General features: G+C 33.7%; 1 protein-coding gene and 1 pseudogene across 2 annotated transcripts; both read left to right on the top strand.

Moving 5' to 3' along the window:
* Nucleotides 1-1,949: 1,949 nt before the first annotated feature.
* On the top strand, nt 1,950-11,426 carry LOC113701412 (potassium channel SKOR-like). Of its 2 annotated transcripts, none has more exons than XM_027222049.2 (13): nt 1,950-2,528; nt 4,458-4,682; nt 4,772-4,835; nt 5,385-5,724; nt 6,800-7,095; nt 7,475-7,555; nt 8,355-8,453; nt 8,940-9,161; nt 9,380-9,568; nt 9,723-9,798; nt 9,893-10,187; nt 10,444-10,565; nt 11,075-11,426. In XM_027222049.2, exons 1-13 carry the CDS (start codon nt 2,302-2,304, stop codon nt 11,317-11,319), a joined length of 2,481 nt encoding a protein of 826 aa, XP_027077850.1. In that variant the 5' UTR covers nt 1,950-2,301; the 3' UTR covers nt 11,320-11,426. The 2 variants fall into 2 exon arrangements, with proteins under 2 accessions (XP_027077850.1, XP_027077848.1); XM_027222047.2 differs by having other exon boundaries at nt 1,953-2,528; nt 11,054-11,426.
* Nucleotides 11,427-17,364: 5,938 nt separating this feature from the next.
* On the top strand, nt 17,365-21,795 carry LOC113702053 (PHD finger protein MALE MEIOCYTE DEATH 1-like; annotated as a pseudogene).
* The last annotated feature ends 731 nt before the right edge of the window (nt 21,796-22,526 follow it).

Genomic DNA, 22,526 nt, shown 5'->3' with positions numbered 1-22,526 from the left:
TTTTCCAAACGAGTTAATGACTTATTTGATACGATATAATTTAATTGAAGGATTAATTTTTTTTATACTGACAATATATATATTGTTAATATTGGATAAATGATAACTATACAAAATTTGAATTTAAAATTTAATTTTTACATACATGTCATGAATCAAACAATGATAGCCAGAAGTTTTACTCTTATTTGAATGATTAAACCGTTAAAGTTAAGAATAGAAATAATTTGATGACGGTCGAGATTTTTTTGCCCTAAAAGAAATTAGTATAGTTGGCGTGACATCATGTCTGAAAACGTACTGGATTAGATAAGGACAAACGTTGGTCTAATAACCGCCCCATTGTTAAGGGTCATAACCGCGACAGCAACGCAGCAGTCACCTTGGCAATTCATCCATCCATACAAATCAACATCGATAAATGTTAAACAAATAAAAATTAAACAACTGCAGCAATCTCAGTGGTTTCCTCGTGCCCTTATTCTGTTTAGAGAATCAGTAATTGATCCTTAAAAGTTAATTAACCATCACGCATCACATACAATACAGAGTATTCTTTACATTATCCCTCCTACAACATGCCCCGGGACTTATCAATTCGAGAGTCCAACTCATGGTATATTGCTTAGGGAAAATTGTAGAAACCTCCCCTGAAATTTCTAATACTAGCACTCACTTCCTCTGTGATTTAAGAAATAGCACTAACCTCTCTTGAACTTATTGATTCTATTGCATATTCAGTCCAAGCCAGAAAAATGCCCTTAAAATTATATTGCATATTGTTTTAAAGAGTGAGATAAGAAATTTGTGCCTGATTTACCCTTTGTACTGCATGCTAAGTAGTATTAGTAAATGAATGATAAAACACTATAAATCAATTAATAATTAATAAACTTCAAAAGGTGTAGTTTGTGGGCTAATGGACCTTATTTTCATTTCTTTATGGGTATTTTATTCTCAAACATTTAATTTATGATAAATATATAAATGTTTGTAAGTAAAATTCAAAAAGTATTATAGTAATATTCTTACGAAAAGTAAACTGGGTGGTTATCTATTTAACATAAATTAAATATTTTTTAAAAAAGAAATGACCCATAAAGTACTAACTCTTTACAACTTTCCTTAAGTACATGAAAAAAGTACCGACTCTTTATGGACATTTTACTCTAAATCATTTAATTTATGTTAAATACATAAATATTTGTAACTAAAATTCAAAAAGTGTTACACTAATATTTTTATGAAAGGGAAACTGGTAGGTTTTGTATTTAACATAAATTAAATATGTGAAAGTAAAAAAAAAAAAGAAATTGCCCATAACATACCAGCTCTTTATGGGTTTCTTCCATTACGTGAATAAAATACTAGCTATTTATGGACATTTTATTCTGAATCATTTAATTTGTGTTAAATACATAAACGTTTGTAAGTAAAATTCAAAAAGTGTGACACTAATATTTTTACGAAAGGGAAACTAGTAGGCTTTGTACTTAACATAAATCAAAAGTGTGAAAGTAACACTCACAGGTAGTTTAATTAGTTACTTTATTTGTCGACAAGAATCAAGGTTTCTTTTGCAAAATTCGTTCATTAGGTTTCTCCAAATAATTAGGGTATAAAGGTAAATTCCCACAATCTTTTGTTAGCAATAGGTCCCAATTTCCTCTTAGGGGAGGTAAGTGCTATTTCTTAAACCATAGGGGAGGTGAGTGCTAGTGTTAAAAACCTTAGGGGAGGTTTCTGCAATTATCCCTATTGCTTATCAATTCGACTTTTTGTTAGAAAACCTTTATTAATGGAGTTTTGATAAGAAGATTAACCCTTGAGGTTTTTAAGTGCTTGGAATAAAAAACAAGTAAGGAAACTGTGATACGATATAAAAAGTGCAGCCAGCCTGCCTGCCTGCCATGATCATCAGAGTATTTTACTGCTTTTTATAAAATAATACTTTCTTTTCAGAAATGATAAGCTTTCAGTTGCGTATAAATAGGAGGAAGGCTCTTCTCTTTCTTTCCAAGTCCTGTTACGACTTAAGACCCGCACAAGCAACATCCCTGTCCCTCACTCTCCCTCCAGCAATCTCTCCCCCGCCCCTCCAGATTTGAATATCTCTGTTTTTTTTCAGTGACAAATTCTGCCTCCAAATCTCCTGTTCCGAAAGTTTTCGAAAAAGAAATTTCGAGCCATCTACACGATCATATACAATCTATATAATGTTGGTTGCAGAATTTTAAAAATTTTTTAAAAGAAAGGTTGCAGCATTATTGGTTGTAATTGGATTGCAGAGCGTGATTTTGAATGGGGAGAGGAAATAGTCATAGAGAGGAAGGGGAGAGTAGAAATGGCGAAGGAGAATACGAGGTGGAAGATTTGAGGGACAGAATAAAGTCCTCCCGAGGAAGCCGATTCGAATTGATCGAGCACGAGTTAGGACTCGACTCGACTCACCGGCGGTTTAGCAGACAAAGCGTGATCAACGGCCTCAAAGACCTGTCCCAAGGGCTCGTCATTCATCCTGACAACAGGTCCGTTTTCCTTCCCTTTTTTACTTTTTTTTTTTCTCTCACAAGTGGCGTTCCTGCTTGCCAAGCTTGTGGTGGGAATGTTTTCTTAATTTTCGATAATGATTTTATTTGAGTCGAACTGGGCTGACGGTGGCGGAGAGATGATTTAGAAACGAAGGAAACGTGGCATGGGAGCAGTGGTGGTTGGGCCCCACTTAAATGAGTACTAGGCTAGCAGTTGAGTTGACTCGGGGTGCCAAGTTACGACTTTTAGCGTTACAAGCTTGGATTTGTTTGGACAATTTGATTTCATTACAAATTTTAACCATCTTTTTATCTTTTCAATCAACTTTTTATCTCATATACATCATATCACAAAAAATATTACAGTAATTATCTTAAATAAATCATCCAAATAAACTCTTATCCAAACAAACTCAAGGATATTTTAAATAGACGGGACGAGGAAACACGTATACTAACTTCTTCTTCTTTTTTTCACGTGTACGCTGGAGGAGTTGTATATATTAATTTTTTTTATAACAGCGAAATTAATTTGAAAAAATTCTTAAATATAAGGGAGTAATAAATACGAGTAACAATACCTTACTAAAATACTTCTTCTTGTTTGTCCACATGACCTGCCTGCCCGAGCTAGAAAATACAAAAAGGACAGCAAAGAGATTGCAGGCTTACAGCTTCTTCTCTAGATGAATGGGAAAAAAAAATTACATACATGTCAATTAATTAACAACGTACCCAATATTTTTTTTTTTGGTAATATAAGATTAAGTTGGATAACTGGACACTTTTATTACCAAAAAAAGGTAGCAAAATCCTACCATTTTTTAAAATTGTGATATTCCAATTTCATGTTACATTGTGAATAGTCAGGATTTTTGAATGTTGATGTTCTACAGATTATCCTTGCTGATTCTAGAATTTTTTTCATGTTCGCATGGATATTTGAACGATGAATTACCAAAATCGTGTTTTGTTTCGAGTCTCAGTGTCTTCCGGTGCAGTGGCCAGCTAAATGTTGAATCTTCTTGGTACCTCCTTTAGATGGGGGTGTCACCAATCTCCTTTAATTAAAAGAAAATGAAAAGAAAGAAGAAAGGAAGATTTCGATGCCAAGACTACCATAAGATGGCAAATGGAAGGAGTATAGTACAAAAATTTTTAAGCGGACTGTCCATTTCTCAGTACTTTGTTGCTGGCGAAGGGATCGGCTTCTGTCTTGCAAGAGGAAGCTCTACTATTAGGAAGTATTGTTGGCATGCTTTTCAATGTGGTTGCCGAAATAAAATTAGGAGCATTAAGTTGTTGAATACATCAAATACATTTGGGATATCTAGGCTTGAGGATCCTGTTTACATGTGGTGTTCACAAGAACTAGCTAACGAAACTTTGAAATGGCAACACTTTCATGAGAATAATTCCGTGGAAGCAAGATGAACACTGGGTCTATAAAATTGAACACCACTTTTAAACTTAATGCTCCGCATTCTTTGCAATCCATTAAGAGAACAGAAGTTCATCTTCTGAAGTCCTATTGTAAGGACTAAGCTTTATGCTAGTCCTTTTTCTTCACTATATTGAGCTAATAAGTTGTTGCCTTAGCTCAAAAAAAAAAAAGAAAAAGGCATGAGCCAGCTAAGCAAGTCCATTATCTGCAAAAATTTTCTTATCAAGAAGTGATAGTACGATAAGTTGTTTTCTGATCTTGTGGGCATTGTTTACTTTGATAAGTTACTTCTTCTATTCAAGAAAAGAACTTCGTCTTTTGGAAAGTTAAGAGAGAAATTTGGAGACGTTTATCCTGTTTCCAGTATAGTCCAGTAGTCAGGAGATTTTACTACCGTCTTCGTGCCAAATGGGCAACCCAACTAATATTCCACTTTTAACACCCTAAAATGTTCACATATTCATGAATATGGTTGAATGCAGGTGGTATCGGGCATGGGAAAAATTCATACTCATTTGGGCTGTTTACTCATCATTTTTTACACCTTTCGAGTTCGGGTTCTTCAGGGGATTGCCGAGAAAGCTCCTCTTCATGGATATTGCAGGTCAGGCAGCTTTCCTTGTGGACATTATCCTGCAATTCCTTGTGGCCTATAGGGATAGTCAGACCTATAGAATGGTCTATAAGCGAACTCCAATTGCGCTTCGGTTAGTTGCCTTTCTCTTAAACCTCAGCATTATACTGGCATGTTGTTTAGCCTATTAATTGTACAAATGATTGTGTTGTTTCTTGGCAGATACATAAAATCCCACTTTATCATTGACCTTCTTGGTTGCATGCCTTGGGATTTCATTTATAAGGTTGTATTCTTACTTTTTTGTTAAATCATTGATTATACTACTATAATGTGGTTTTAGTACTTTAGTTAATGCAAAAAGGAAATGATAATTTATGATCTAGGTTGTAGAATATTGTGGGTATAATCTTGTTTCTCAGCGGCATCAGAGATGGTATATAGGATGTCAATCATGCAGTATAAAAAGAAGCCTATTATGAGTACAATGCAGCTGCACAGTTACCGTTCTCTCATACTTTCTCATTTGATAAAGAACAAATAAGATCAGCTATAAGCACCCAGAACTCTCAGATATTTGTGATCCACATGAAAATAAAGTTGTCATTCACTCCTCACACTGAAATAACTCAGATTTCAGGAAAGACTTCCTAATTGTAAATCAGTATCTTGATTGCCTTTTAGATCTATCAATCAATTTATGAAGGCATGAAATTCAAGATAAGTCACAGATTGTTTTGCCTAGATATTGTCATTAGTGAAAGTTATAGTTTTGTACATACAAATAGATTGCAGCATGGAATCTGATCCCCTCTGATACAACTTGAATAAATAGGCTGTTGGCCACAAAGAAGTGGTCAGATACTTTCTGTGGATCAGATTGAGTCGGGTACGCAAGGGCAATAAGTTTTTTCAGCATATGGAGAAAGATATTCGGATCAATTATCTCTTCACTAGGATAGTAAAACTTATTGCTGTTGAGCTATATTGCACGCATACTGCAGCCTGCATATTCTATTATCTTGCTACCACTCTGCCTCCTGAGAAAGAAGGCTACACATGGATTGGGAGTTTGAAGCTAGGTGATTACCAGTACTCAAGCTTCAGAGATATTGATCTATGGAAGAGGTACACAACTTCAATGTATTTTGCCATCGTCACCATGGCAACTGTGGGTAAGTGCAACTCATCTTTAATCACTTTTTATCAAAGATTCTTCTGTTTTCTTCTTTTGTCATTTGGCATGTCCATTCCAGCTATAAAATACTGCACAACTTACCAGGCCACTAAGGCTTATCAGATTTAATTTTCTGACTTGTTGGATGCATAAAAATATAACAATTAGGAAACACTTAGGAAACGTGTTTGCTTTGAGAGGAAGAAGTTTGAAATCTTGTCCTTTTCTTCGGTATTTTACCTTTAGTTGTGATTCCGCATTTCTTTTTCTTTGTTTTTTTCTTATTTCTTTTTTTTTTTTAAATTCATTTCTTTTGGATTTTTTTGTTGTTGGGGGGGGGGGGGGGGAAGGGCTCTAGAGAATGAGACTTTAGATATGGATGTTTTAAAACTACATATGTATACAGTGGTTATGTTGGCAATGGCATGTATTTTCCATTAATGCACCTCTTTTATTTGCATGAATTGGGACATGTCATATCTGCGTAAGCATATTGTTGGCTAATTGAATGTCATATGACAGGAGTAGCCTCTTGGTATTTGTCTCCATTCTTATATAGTTCTCAATGTTTGATCAGGAAAAACAATTTGAGATGCTGAATAATTGCTCAATAATATGAAAATCTCATGAGTACAGGGCAGGCCATAACAGTGGCTGTTTGTATGGGAAACTGGTCCAAAGGACGCTTTAGGGGAATCAGATGGCTGGTTGTGCCTTGCACCTTGAGACACAATCTTACTTCTTGATCTTCCCATTATAGGGCTATTATATAAGAAAACCAAGTTTTTTCATTTTAAAGCTATTTGATGCCAAAAGTCATTGCTGATGAGTACAATACTTAAAAAACTCTACCATGCTGGTGGTTTGAGATAAATAATCTGATTGATAGCTTGAATGCTAATTAGTGCAATATAATTGTTGATGTCTAAATGTCTATATGAAGTGCTCGGTGGAATAGAATAACTCTATATACTTTGTGTTTGCCTTGCAAGAACTGCTGTTTTTGGTCTGAATAGATTCTCATTTTTTTTTCATGGTTTAGAACATGATAAATGAATGTCTGTCTGGTACAGGTTACGGAGATATTCATGCAGTCAATGTGAGAGAAATGATCTTCATTATGATTTATGTTTCTTTCGACATGATTCTTGGTGCTTATCTGATTGGTAACATGACAGCACTAATCGTCAAAGGATCAAAGACAGAAAAATATAGGGACAAAATGACTGATCTAATCAAATATATGAACAGAAATAGACTTGGGAAGGACATCCGTAATCAAATCAGAGGCCATTTGCGCTTGCAGTATGAAAGCAGCTATACAGATGCTGCTGTACTCCAGGATATTCCCATCTCTATCCGTGCTAAGGTATCAAAAAGAATGAATGTGTTAACAAGCTTAAGCTTTCTCTTTTTGTTCTTTTTTTAAAAAAAAAATAAAAATTGACAAATGCTTTTACTAGGTGTAGTTAGTCGTATTGCCAATTCTGTAATCTTTGTTGTCCCAAGATCTTTGACAGTAAACCATGCTTTTAGTTTCTAACAGTTTTCCTATATTTCTCAAGTACCAGAATAGTCTTGGATTTGATAGAATTAACGGTGTGTAATTATGTTTCACATCAGATGTCTCTAAATTCATTTTCTAATCTTATTGTTTGGCTCAGTACTAATCTTTGTCTGTAAATTATTTCTTGAATAGGTCCATACAATCTAACATCTTATTGATGAGTTAATATACTGATTTTCAGATTTCTCAGAGTTTATACAAGTCCTATATCGAAGAGGTTATTCTTTTTAAGGGATGTTCAGCAGAATTTATCAATCAGATAGTAAGTTATTTATTTTTGTACTTTAGAATCATGACTCTTGATGCATCTATATAGCGATTTGTTGATTTTTATATTTGCTTGGAATATTACATTATGTACAGATGCGTTCAAGTTGAGACCACTATTTTCTTCTGATTGTACTTCTTCATGCTGTGTTGGCCATAAACCATCTGTTGTTACTTCTGTGTTTTTGTTGAATGAGTTTATAACATGGATTCTCTTGTTACTCGTTAAAAATTTACCATGATACCCTCTCTTAATAGTCTGAAAGGGAATTTCCAAACTAGTTCTGATGTTAAGTAATCATGAGGTATACATTTAGTTATAGTTTTCATTGGCCTTGGTCGTACAAATTAGGAAAACAGAATTACTGTATGCACCATGTTTGTTAGAGAGAGAGAGAGAGAGAGAGAGAGATGGACTACATTTAAAATTGCTGCAGATTCAGGAATGGAGGAGTTCTAATGCATAGTTCTGCTATAAGGGATTCAAATTTTACTGTACGTATTTGATTTGGCCTTATAAATCATGATAGAGGCTACATGTTGACTATGGCAATAATAAGATGGGACTAGAGACACAGTTGCTGAGACATGATTGCAGCCGTGAAAGAAGTTTTGTTATTTCTGTTCAATTCTTGGTATATGTTTCATATTGACAAAAATGAACCGAGAAATAGAATTTCTGCACAAGTATCAGTTCTGAGCATCAATTATGAGAATAAGAAGAATCTGGAGAGAATTGAATCTCTCTTGTGGCCCTGAATCATTGATTTATTTTCATACTGTCTCATTATCAGGTAACTAGAGTTCACGAGGAGTTCTTCCTTCCGGGAGAAGTCATTATGGAACAAGGACATGCAGTAGACCAGCTATATTTTGTCTGCCATGGTGTTTTGGTAGGTATTCTGCTTAATAAACTTTCTATATCAGATGTAGCCTTCATTCCTAACTTCTTTTTATGTGATTCAATTGTCATTTCTTTCTTACACGCCATACATTCCGGATTTGCAATTGCTCATCTTCAAATATGTCTGTTTTTCCAATTCTTTTTCTCTAAATGACATGTTTGTGAAGGGAGCAGTGAAAGTCTCCACTGAGCCAAAAATTGTGAGACATTTTCATTTGTTTCAACTTTTATTTCGGTTGAACTTATGTCCATAACTTTTCCAATATGTTAGTGATACCCATTCTTTCTTAGAGCCTATACTCTACCTAACTTGCCCAGCATGGAATAAAATCAATTTGGATTATCTTTATCAAATTATTTGGGATAAGGACACTGCACAACATGATGGCAGTATACTGCCAGAAAAAAAATCATGTCAACATCTGTTCTTATCAGGCCTTATCAATTTTAAATTGATGAAAGTCTTTTTGTGCAGGAGGAGGTTGGCACAGCAAAAGATGGCTCGGAAGAGACACTTTCACTTCTAGAGCCTAACAGTGTATTTGGAATTGTTTCTATTCTTTGTAACATTCCACAGCCGTATACTGTTCGGGTTTGTGAGCTATGTCGACTTCTTCGGATTGATAAGCAGTCATTCTCCAATATTCTTGAGGTTTATTTTCATGATGGGAGAACAGTTCTGACTAACTTACTGGAGGTATTTTAACTCTTGTAATGATCCAATTCTGACTTATGTTTTCTCCTGCTTCTATTGGTTTTCTCTGGCTGGTTGTGCATAAAGTTAATTTCTTTGATATCTTCCAAACTAGTTTCTGAATTTTATTTTTTATGTTATTGTTCTTTTCTCATCTCTTCATCAAGAACAAAAAAGCATGGTATTTTAGTTTCTTCATTATGTCTAAAATCCTACAACAGGAAAAGGATTCAGCTTTTAGCTTGAAGCAACTGGAGTCAGACATTACACTCCATATTGTAAAGCAAGAGGCTGAACTGGCTCTGAAGGTAAATAGTGCAGCTTATTACGGTGATCTTCAGCAGCTGAAAAATTTGATCCGAGCTGGTGCTGATCCTAACAAGAACGATTATGATGGACGGTCGCCCTTGGTAAATTTCCTTTTAATATTGTACATGGCATCATAATACTGATTATTAGTGTGTCTTAGTTGTTTCACTGAGTGTTGCTTATGATAGAAGTATCAGATAATTGTTTCCTGCAAGTGTTGACTGAGTAGAGCTTTTCATTTTGTCTTCTCACCAGCATCTTGCTGCATCAAGAGGATATGAAGATATTGCTCAATTTCTTATCCAAGAGGGTGTAGACATAAATGTCACAGGTAACCTTCAAAGAATCTTCTTGCAATTGAATTCCTGATGGACTTCTGTATCTGAAGATCTCAAAAATACTAAGTTGATGCATTATGGAAGTAGATAACTTTGGCAACACGCCATTACTTGAAGCTATCAAGAGTGGACATGAACATGTTGCATCATTACTTGTGAAAGAAGGAGCATCGTTGCAGATTGAGAATGCTGGTAACTTTTTGTGTACGGTGGTTGCGAAGGGTGACTCGGATCTCCTTCGAAGGTTTCTAACTAGAGGCATTGATCCAAACTCCAAGGACTATGATCAACGAACTCCACTCCATGTAGCTGCTTCTCAAGGACAATATTTTATGGCAAAGTTGCTTTTGGATGCAGGGGCTAGTGTTTTCGCAAGGGACAGGTGCATATGAATTGATTTGACTTTTTAATCACATTATTTTAAGTGGATTGAATTCTTTTCGAACATAAAGATGTGATGGCTCTTCAAAGTTCATTCTTGGATAGTTAATCGGGAAAATATTTGTGAAAAGATCTCGTTTAAATTCTGTTGAGTACTCACAAACCATACTCTGGTCGTGTATTTTCTTTGACATTAATTTGTTTTTTCCTATACGATGAAGAGCTAAACTGCTTCTGGCCAATTGTTTTAATGGTAGATGGGGAAACACTCCACTTGATGAGGGGAGAATTTCTGGAAATAAGAATATGATGGACCTCTTAGAAGAAGCAGAATCAGCTCAATCGTCAGAATTGTCTGATCTTTCTCAAGAGAGCACAGGTATAGTAGAGTTCTTGCACTTTTATAAAGCTCAATGCTTGTATCAGATGAAGTTTCTGTGATTGCAGTGTGTTAAACTAGCTAACAATATATACTAAAAAGTTGATCGTGTACACATATCTTTGTTGTTAATTTTCTGGTAGAACCACTTTTAAAGATTTGCTGTAGTTTTCTCTTAGCTGCTTTTTTTTTCTTTTCGTGACTCACTCCCTCCTCTCGATTTCATGCATTCTTGACCCGATTCTCAATGTATCCTTGTGGTTCCAATAGTTTGCTATCCCTTGTTTCATCTGGCTTTGAAAGTTGGCTGCAAAATTAGTAGCAGGAATCAGTTATTAACTAATCAATCAAGTCAGCAGATGCTAGAATTCGGATTGTTGTGTCTTCCCTTTTGCTGTTATGCTCTTTATCATTCTTCATGATCAGGAGTTTCTTTTGGCATCTCTGCAATGATATGTTTACTTTCTTGCATCATTGTAACTTGAAAGATGGAATTCTGTGGACGACAGCGGATAAAATGCTACGACGGAAATGCACTGTGTTTCCTTTTCACCCTTGGGAGCCTAAGGATGCTCGAAAATGCGGTGTTGTATTATGGGTTCCTGATAGCATCGAAGAGCTGATTAGAGAAGCATCAAAGCAGCTGAATTTTGCTTCCTGCACTTGTATACTATCAGAGGATGCAGGTAAAATTATCGATGTGGATATGATCAGTAATAATCAAAAGCTGTATTTGATGAATGAAACGGATTGAGGATTGATTCCCAGTGTAAAATGTAATGCAAGTGGCTCTGGCCCTGTATAATAATAGTGTATCATCGATTCAAAGAGAAAAATAAAATAAAATGAATTGGTTTTTGATACAGTTATGTTATGGTCATGAAATTTGACTGATCAAAAGAAAAGATGCGTATCTATATTGACGCTTCAAATGATACTCGAATAGTTTCGCTTTTTAACAAATGAAATTACACATTTTCTAAAATGTAACAAATAGATAATTACACAAAAAAATAATGCTAATTTTGTAGGATATTTTGAGGTGCAAACAAGACAAGTAAAAGAATTTAAAAGCAGTGACATTTTGTCAAATTGATTGAATAACACGAAAAAGGATTAAACAAGAAAAAGAAAAGGCACCCTATGACAGCGAGGTTTGCAGATCAATGATCAGGATTGGTCAAAGGAAAAAGTTGACTATGGAACGGCTTGTTCATTCCATGAATTCTTACAAGTGTCTGCATCCTATCCTATGCAGAAATGGCAAACTACTTACACAACGCCCCCCACCACCCCCGAATTTTGAAATATTAACTATGTCATATATGCAGCGAATCGTCTCTAAATAGTATAATATTTTTTGAATATTTTGTAATTTTATATAAATTTCTTGTACATCTTCATAACATAGATATGATATTTTATTACTGCTGATATGGGGTTCGTTTGGATTCCTTGTTTTTGCACCTGTTTTTGAAAAACTGTTTTTCACATTCCAAATGCTACAGTAAATGTGTATTTCAAAAACAATTCCAAAAACACCCATATCCAAACATTATATCAAAAACAACTCCAAATATACAAATTTAATATGTATATTTCAATTTATAATAATATAATATAAATTGAAATATATAAATTGAAATATGTAAATTGAATATGTAAATTGAAATATACAAATTGAAAATTATATATTTATATGTTATATATGTTATATATTATATATTATATAAATATTTACATACATTAATATTATACATAATATAATATAATATACATAGTATGTAATATTGTATACATAAATGTATAAATATTTATACATAATATATTATGTACATTATATTATAATATATACATTATTAATGTACTTTCATTATTATGTACATTATTGTGTATAATAATGTATAATAAAGTTATGTATAATATATAATATACATAATATGTAATAATGTATAAATGTATATTATGTATATTATATTATATATATACAATATTATGTATATTATACAAATTGCAAAATTTTATATTATATATTTATATATTATATAAATATTTATATAATGAAATATACAATAAATATTACAAATTGAAATATTATATAAACACCATATTTATTAATATTCAAATATTTATAATTAATATTAATGTATATTATATATATTAAATATTTATAAATAATGTATTTATATATTTATTTATTCATTCATAATATATATAATTTATTTATTTAATATATATTTTTATATTTTTATATATTTATAATATATTTATGCAAAAAATATATATTATAAAATTATATATAATATAATATAATATATATTATATAGATTATACATTTATACATAATATATATATTTATGTATATTTATAATTTACATTTATATTATGTATTATATATAATATAATACATTGATACATTTATATTAATATACATAGTATTAATTTTACATTTATACATAATATTAATACATTTATATATTTATATTAATTATATTAATACATTTATACATAATATTAATATATATTTATGATATATTAATTTATACATTTATATAATATTCATTTATAATTTATATATTTATAATAATATACACTTATACATTTCTAAATATATTTATATTATGTATTACATATAATATAATACATTTATATATTTTTATATAAATATATAAATATATTTATTTATAAATATTTATAAATGTATTATAAATGCATAAATATATATTTATATAAAATATAAAATTTATAATTTATAATTTTTACATTTATATAATATTCATTTATAATTTATACATTTATAATAATATACATTTATAAATATATTTATATTATGTATTATGTATAATATAATACATTTATAATATATTGATGTATTTTTATATAAATATATAAATATATTTATTTATAAATATTTATAAATGTATTATAAATGCATAAATGTATATAAATATAAAAATATATAAATTATAAATTATAAAATACTCAAAAATATGTTTTAAAAAACCTCTAAAAATAATCTAAAAAACATCTACAGTAAAAGTTTTTCATATAGTTTTTTAAAAACAACCCCAAAAACAACTAATCCAAACGGACTTGTATTTCAAAAATGAAATGCTACAGTATTGTTTTTGAAAAATAACCCCAAAAACAACTAATCCAAACGGACCCATGGTTTTTATATGTAATAATTGCGTCTTTATTATTAAGTTTTATAAATAGTTCATGTAAAATTATACATTATTCAAAAAATATTACATTATTCCAAACAATTATTATTGACAAGCGTACAGGACCTGTATCCGTTATGCTGCATGGAATCTAGGTGATGAGTATCTTCTCAATAAATATATTTAGTGAGGACTCTTATGACTATAAGCTCAATATATCTTCATTTGCTCTCGCCACGCATATTAACCTCCTATATTAACCATGTATCTGATTTCAGTCTTCCACAACAAAAAACTAAACCATGCTTCAAAAAAAAAAAAAACTAATCCAATACACAAAATGTTTCTGTAGCAAGTTAAAATATCCAGTAAAGGAAAAGAAAGTGAATGCATAATTTTGGAGACCAAAAAAATATAGATCCTCCTTTTCTACTAGTTATCAACTTAATGCATGACACGGCAGCTAGACGGCGCAGGGCTCATATGTTGTTGGGATTTGATAAACTGACAGAAAGAAGAGACCAAAAGGATCGATTCTGATTCGTGGGGTGCAACTAGTGCTTTGGTTTAATATGTAATCACCATCCTTTTGTTCAGTGAGTGGAGAATTTTTTTTTTTTTTTTCTTCTAGCTTTTCTCCACTTTCCGGTATAAGCATCTTTTTAGCCAACAAAATCAATTTCAAGTGCATGCTGAGTTCATCGGGTTGGAATGGGGTTTTGGATGAGGCACTTGAGCGTTGTGCCTCCATTAGAAGTATTCTTCAATTTTGCAGTGACAACAACATAGCAGCAATAGAAGTAACAAAAATTAAGTCCTTGATCAATTGATATCATGGTGAATACAAGTATATAAAAAGAAAAGTAAGCTTTTCTTGGGAATTAACTGAGGAAATCTGATAAGTTGTTGAAGCTATTTCATCATGCTATCCTTAGTAGGATCACAATCAAAAGATCAGGATATATTACCATCCCAGTCAAAGAAAATAAAGGAAGAAGCATACAACAACCTTACTAGCACTAGGTCTGCAAGTGAAAAAACTAACTTGCCAGTTCAAGTAAAATAAGCTAAAACTTACTAAACTGGAATCATGTCCAAGATCTTTATCTACATGCAAAATGAAAGCACAACCAAAAGAAAAACAAGATTAATACAAGCCCTCGTCCCTTGATGATGAAGTCGAATCTCTTATTGGGATGGTAGCCTTTTTGGGTTACAGGAGGGAAATTATAATACAGTAGTACAGCGAAGTACCCCCAATGACTTTTGAGTCTAAGTAAGGAAACTTCGACCGACGATCAAAATGCTTTGATATGTTGAACTTGCTGAAAATGCTTTTGGGCTGCTACATTCTGTGCTCTGGCGATGGTACTCTTCATTGTCTCCTCATCTTCATCAGAGCTCATATCGGTGATCTGACGAAAAAGACTACTGAGAAAATATCCCAAGAGGGGAATAGATGAGCAAAAAGTTCTTAGGGAATTCATAGTTTAAAGAAGCTGCCAAGTCTGACGATCAAAAGATCAACTAATCTCAAATATATTGAATCAAGAATAAGAAAGATAAGATGCAAATGATGATTGGAGAAAAGAAAGAGGAGGGTTGAAATTTATGATAGAATTTTTGGCAATCAATGAGCGAGTGACTTGGTTCCCAAGTCGACCTATAAGTCAATCTGCGTTTCGAAACGGTCATTGACGCTATTAAAATGGAGGAAAGAACATCCAAGAAGGCAAGAATTTTCTCTGAAGATAACGTGGAGTCCACTAGTGCTTGTTTGACTGGAATGGGTAAATTATTCTTTTCCACCCAATGTGATGACTTCATAATGTTGGCAACTTTGTCGCTCAGGAGGAGAAATGGAACCTGTTTTGCCATTGGAGAGAGATCATCTTTGATTGATTACCTTGTGGTTCAAGATACACAAACTGAGAATAATTTTTTAAACAAAATACTTAAGATATAATAGGATAAGTGGAGATCAAATTGTTGCCTAGCTGCCTTGCTGTCTTCCAAGATCATTAGACAGTGGAAATGTCGACACTTAAAAAGTACTTAGCACTAGCATTATTTTAGATTGCATTGAGATAAAGCGGAAACAAAGAAGAAATTGCATTGGTAGTTTCCCCATAATTTCGAATTAAACACCTTCCTGTATACCGCTAAAGTTCTAGCTTGTGAAGTTCATAATTTGTTATGTTCTTTACGTAAATTCTATATCTGCATTATTAGGTAGTAACATTTAGGGAATGGGACAAAGGATTTTGGTAGTCTATCAATACCTAAAATTATCTCACTTAATAACTAAGAACCCTTTGCATTGTTAACATGCATTTTTTTTTTGGGTTAAAGGTATAGTATGTTCTCTAATTAGGGGATAATCAAGTTGAATCGAGATCCACTTGAGTTAACATACCTGAATTCAAGTTCAATTTTGTTTTATCTTACTAGAAATCGATCATATGTAGTTCAGTTGAGTATAGTCGAACTGAGTCGAGTCGAGTTCAAGTGATATAGATTAGTGTTTTATATAATTTTAAATAAGGGTATGATAGATATTTTCTACTAATAAATATAACAACAGATATAATTTAAAGCTCGATTGAGTTTCATTAGACTCGAACCAACTTTCAAAACTCACATATTAAATATAACAAGTGAAATTTAAAACAAATTAATTTGGTCATGGGGCCAGAGCAAATGGGATTATGGAAATCACACTTACTGAATCATGGGAATTTTAATTAGCGACGTGGATAACAGGAATTGAATATTTCACCTTTTTTCTCTTAATAGAACCAGCAAGCATTGCCCATGAGACAACTTATACTACCAATTCACCAAAATGGCAAATTAGCAAGTGAAATCAAGAAAACACAAAGTCGAAAGAGAAAATCGTTCAAAATGTTTGTCACATTTTACCAAATAAAAATCGTTGTTTATTGTTAAAATGATAACTTTACATCCCTTTCAAAATTAAGTCGGTAAAATTTAATCCCAATTGAGGTTTTCAACCACTTTTTATCCTGACTCCATCACGTGGCTCATACATAGTCATTTTCTTGAGAGCAAAAATAGTTAAATCCCATTTGTAATTAAACATATGACCCAATCCAAATTTATTTTTAACTCTAAAAAAGTAGGATTTGAACTGAATCATATTCATTTTTTTTCAAATAAGTAGGATTGGATCCAATCCATATTTATTTTGGTCTTTAAAAAAGTAGGATATGACTTTTTTGTACATAAAAAATGATTGAATGTGAATCACATGATAATTTTCAAACAAAAAATTGTCGAAAACTTAAGTTGGAAACGAAATTTACTAATTTGAATTTGTAATGGATTTAAATTTAATATTTTAAAAATGAAGGACGAAAAAATATATTTGATGATATATTAAGGAACATTTTTTTTTAAGAATATGTAAGAAACATTTTAGGTGATTTTCCCAAACTAAAACAACCTAACAACCTATAACCGTTTATCCACTACCAGTGGACACATGTTAATTATTTGCTCGTGAGCGCGTGTCAATCACTGAACTAATCAATCTCAGTGGCACAATTTCAAGCTGCAGCATCGTACTCACGATTTCAATTGCAAAAAGAATCGACGACCCACATATTCCCTCAGCCATCGGAATAGAAGACCTACAAGGCACCGCGGGAGAGCTACATCCACCGTAGGATCTTTCCCAATCTATCAGATTGATCATCAAAAGTATTCAATAAAACCCCAGCTCAAGGCTTGTTTTCAAACTTCAAGCCATCCGATCAACCGCGCCAAATAACTAACAAACCATTAGGATACTCTGCCAAATAACTAACTTCACCACTTGTCATAACTGCTAAACTCTGCAACAAAATCCAGCTCCAGAACTGCTTCTGTTTTCCTCAAGAATTCATCTCAGAAAACTCAATCATTTTTCATTAATGTCATGAGCTAAAACCTCATCAAGAATGTCAAAATCAAATCTTGAAGCCCAGAAGATGAGAAAAGGCATCCCAAAATACTATGGATTCCACACTTTTGGTGATCCTGGCTACCCCATCTTGCTCAATGGCCCTTTCAGAGACAACATTCGCATTTTCCTTCAACAGTGTGCAGAGCTTCAGGACTATAAAGTGGAAGGAATGTCAATTTGGTCCACATTTCTGGTTCATGAAAAGGGGGGATTTGTGGTTCCTCTCTACGCTATTGAAGAACATGTGAAGCACTCCCTCAGTCCCTTTTGTGATCACTGCAGATGTGCTGGTAAAGCTTCCCTTTTGCTTGTTTTGATGATTTTGAAGTGGGTTTTTTGGGAGTTTTATCTGGGTATGTAATTTTGGATTGGAGCTGCAATTTTCTCGGGGTTCTTGAACATGGGACTCTTTTTTTTTTGTGATTATTGCAGGGTGGAGTCATCATTTTGTGTCCAGAAGGAAGTATCATCTGATAATACCAGTTGACGGGGAGTGGAATAAGCCTCTGGGAAGAGATGCTTTTGATCTTGAAACCCATCTCTTGCATGGGTTGATTCACTGCAATGGATTTGGACATCTTCTCTGCATTAATGGGATTGAAGGTGGATCTAAGAAGCTATGCGGAAGAGAGATAATGGATCTTTGGGACAGAATCTGCTCTAATCTACAAGCTAGGTAATGAAATGTCTTGAATTCATCAAATTAACTTTTGATGATATTTATCCTGGATTTAAGGTTGTTCTATTCATCTTGCTCAGACAACGGATTTGAATTTTATGAATCATTTGTGGTAGTATTAATTGATTGTTTTATTTTCCCACATTAATAGGAAATAAGAAGTTATGGTTTTCAATTCTAGTTATCTGAACCCTAAAATGCTGGCTTGTTTTTGGTGATTGTACTAAACTTGAATCTAAATGTTATAATCCATCTAGCAGGACATTCATTTAACAACATTATATGGTGCCGTGCTCATGTCATTATCATCTTTGTTTAGAAATGAAGATGTATTTTGTCAAACACCTCCAGATTACATCTTCGGGGTTTATCTGCCCATTAATTGCCTAAATGTTTTGCACTTTGGGGGTCTTAGTAATACTGACTTTGGGTTATGTAGCCTCAGAGGTTACTCTAAAGTTAGTACACTATTTTCAGTCATCTTCCAAATTCAGATGCAGCGTACATCTTGATAAAATTTGTACTCCTTTACTGGAGAAAGAATTTTCATTGGCTTTATGATAGTCTTTTTAGTAGTCATTCAAGTCATCATTGATGGTTCTACAACAACTTTGGCCATATTAAATTGTAGAATACTGTGCTTACATGCATACAAGTGAGAATTAGAGGATGTATTCTGTAAGCTTCATGCTCACTGCTCTACTTTTCTACTTTTCCTCCCCTTGGCTTCTGATTGAATTGTTGAGGAGTCCAAACTTCAGCTATTTGCAGTCTGTTAGAAGCATCCTCAGGAGGCTTACATACCTGCTTAAGGACCAATACACAATAGCAGTATGATTGAAAATAAAAAAAATTGCATTTGGGGCTTCTGGATTGTAGAAAACCAAATTGATTTTTTGTTCAGGGTGGATGAAAGGGGAACAAAGAATAGAATTGAGTTTATCGTTATTCTCCAGACTCCTTTCTCTTCTTTCAAAAACGATTTTTAGTATATCAGTATGCTCACTTCCCATTTAAAGTTATAAGACGTGTGCAAAATTGAGGTAGATCTAATTTATTTTCTTCAACGACATGACGGTTGTATCAGCAGTTGCAAAATCTTGGTTAGGCTGTTAGTTTCTGGTTTCCAAACCCCCTGTTGCATACATGTCCTGCAGCATAAATAGGATTCAGTTAATGCTAGACCTAATGCCTGCCAAAGGTTATATTCAGACATTCAAGGTTTTGTTCTGGTTTAAATAATTATCCCTCCAGTATCTGATTGTCCCGGTTGAGCGCTTTTCCTCTGTGCCACCATGTCTGATAGTCGAAGAGTTGAGAACTTTACCCAACTGCGCTACCATGTACATGTGATGCAGTCGGCACAATATTTTATTTTATTTTTTTTTAAGTATCTCTATCTGAACAGCTAAGTTCTTTTGCTAAATTGTTTTGAGTTAAGCAGAATGCTTTTCATATAACCCTTCATCTGAAAAAAAAAAAAAAATGTCTGCAGATTAAGCCAAATCTGCGTGTTTGGAGAGCAGAGAATTGCACCAAATTTACCTCTTCTTTTCTGTTCTTTTGCAGTAAAATCACAGTAGAGGATGTTTCAAAGAAGCACATGATGGATCTGAGGTTGCTTCATGGTGTTGCTTATGGACATCCTTGGTTTGGTAGATGGGGATATCGGTTTTGCCATGGCAGTTTTGGGGTGAGAGAGCATCATTATGAAAGAGCAATTGAGCTTCTTAGCTCCCTGAAACTTGATGATGTGATTCGTGATTTCGATTTCACAGATAGATGCAAGGAAATCAAGGAAATAATTCACTGCTACAGAAACTTGAGTGAGACCAATTTGATCACCTTGCGTGATCTCTTCAGATTTATGCTTGTTCTCAAGTCCAGGGCTGAAATGAGAAGAAATGCAGCTAAATCAACTGCCATGGCACGGTTAGTTTCTTCAGGTTATTTTGAGAGGAAAGCTGTTCTTAAGCAACATTTTGAAAAGGAGAAGTCAGCAAAATGCCGGAAATTTTCTGCAGTTGCTGCTAATTGGGATAGCCGATGGCCTGTTAGAAGATTGGAGTTTACAGCTAATGTGATTGTTGATGCTTTAAGGGAGAAGAAAGCAGCAAACAGATTCAGGAGTTCTGTGATGAACAGGCAGGAGGTACGAGATGCAGCTCGCCAACAAATAGGTGATACAGGTTTAATTGATTACGTACTGAAATCACTGAATAATGTGGTTGTTGGGGGTTACATAGTCAGGAGGATGGTAAATAGAGCAACAAGAAAGCTAGAATTCACAATTGAGGAGGTTAAGAATGGTGTAAAATTTGATGAAGGAAAAGTTCCAGCGGCAGTTCAGGCCTGTCATACGGTGCCACGAAATGATGTTTTTGGTGATCTCTCTTGCTTGTATGATAATATCCTTTTGGATTATCCTGAAGTGGACATGGTGAGATTGGCTGCAGGTACAGTTCTGAATAGCAAATACTTTGTGAAGGGAGTGGCCATTCAGGGATGAGCAAGATCTCGCACTTAGATTCACTTGCAGATTAATGCCAAGTTTGACAGAGATGGAAACTGAACTTACTAGGGAACTTCCAAGGGGGGAGTGCATTGTGGTTCCTCTGCATTCTACCATTGGGGATCTAAAGATAGCTATACAGAGTGCAATGAGGGACACTTACTGCATCATGAAACATCTTCTGGTAACAGATATCATAGAAACTGAGGGAATGAGTGACGAAGAGGTACTCTTTGGCATTCTTGAGTCTGGTACAGAACTATTGGTAAGAGGTACTGGACTGGATCTGGAAACTGATCTGAGGTATGAAGGTGGAGCAGACAATTGGAAAGTCAATTGTAAGTGTGGTGCTCAGGACGATGATGGTGAGAGGATGGTTTCATGTGACGTGTGTGAGATATGGCAGCATACACGCTGCTGCGGCATTGAGGATTCTGAAGCTGTCCCTCCAGTTTTTGTGTGCGATGCATGTTGCACTTCACTTGCACCATCAAGGGCAGCGCAGCCAAGCTATGAGCTAGAACCTTATGGAGCTCTGGTGTCCCCTGCTGCATCATATGTCTACTACCCAGAGGCTGCTTTGCTGAATTTTGGTGGTTCTGAGATTTTTCAAATAGAAAGTAACTGATGAGGACTAGTGATCTGCAGGCCTTGATCATCTTTCTTCCTCGTGCACAAATTCTTTCTGATAGACAATTAGAAATTCAAAGTTTCATAGATTTTCCATTTTCGATTGTGATTAGTTCTAAAATTCACTGTATACTGTTGGTGAATCATTTTTAGTTCCCCATGTACAGAAGATCCTGAACTACTGGTTCAGAAACCTGCTTGGAGTTGCTCTAAAGCACTGAAAGTCCTGTACATCTGACCATCATTGTTTACACATGTATATGGAAAAAATGCAAATTTACAAAGCAAATGACTTGCTACTTTTTGGGTTGTATCTCATTGAATTTAACAATAATAATCTCTCTTGATCTTTGCTTAAAAAAAAAATCTGAATCTTTTACTCTTCTTTTGCACGTTGATGTTACTGTTTTCCCGACATTTTTGTGATCCAGAACTCTAATCACTCGATTCTTTTAGGCTGCTCTGTATAGCATTACTACTGTTTGCTTCTTTTTTGCACTTTGAAGAAACAACACATAAAAGTTACAGGTCCAATTTTGGCATTTTGGTTAGAACATTAATCCTCTCAAACTTTTTGCAGACAAAAATGCAAACTATCTCTTAAATATAAAAAGAATCAGCATTCTACATAACATGTGCTTATCAAATTTTACATTCTGTTAGTAATCTTTCCTTTGTGACTTCAGCTCTAAAACGCATGTCGACACGCTTTTAGCTATAACTCCCAACGCCTTTATGTCGACACGCTTTTAGCTATAACTCCCAACGCCTTTATTTTCTCGTCATAACGTTTTTTTTTTTTTTTTTGCAGCTCCCCATTAAACACACAAAAGGAAAAATGCGAGAAAATGAAAAGAAGAAAAAAAGCTTTGCCAAGCTCAATTCTTCGTTTCTCATCGCTTCCTACCAAAAGCCCTGATGACCCAGAAATGAAGTATACATAAAAGTCCCATCTATGGTTCAAGTTCGCTAGTTTTCTGGGAGCTGCATACCGGGTTAGAAATTT

Source organism: Coffea arabica, chromosome 7e (genome assembly GCF_036785885.1).
Source record: "Coffea arabica cultivar ET-39 chromosome 7e, Coffea Arabica ET-39 HiFi, whole genome shotgun sequence".
NCBI lineage: Eukaryota > Viridiplantae > Streptophyta > Magnoliopsida > Gentianales > Rubiaceae > Coffea > Coffea arabica.
The sequence above is the reverse complement of the archived record's forward strand: the minus strand, read 5'-3'. Positions and strand labels throughout refer to the sequence as shown.

What these genes read in the sequence shown, in the direction of transcription:
- LOC113701412 (XM_027222047.2), top strand. Translation starts at nt 2,302, where the DNA reads ATGGGGAGAGGAAATAGTCATAGAGAGGAAGGGGAGAGTAGAAATGGC. An exon ending in CTTGGGATTTCATTTATAAG is followed by an intron (nt 4,836 to 5,384) that starts GTTGTATTCTTA and finishes TTGAATAAATAG; the next exon opens with GCTGTTGGCCACAAAGAAGT. An exon ending in TTGTCTGCCATGGTGTTTTG is followed by an intron (nt 8,454 to 8,939) that starts GTAGGTATTCTG and finishes CTTTTTGTGCAG; the next exon opens with GAGGAGGTTGGCACAGCAAA.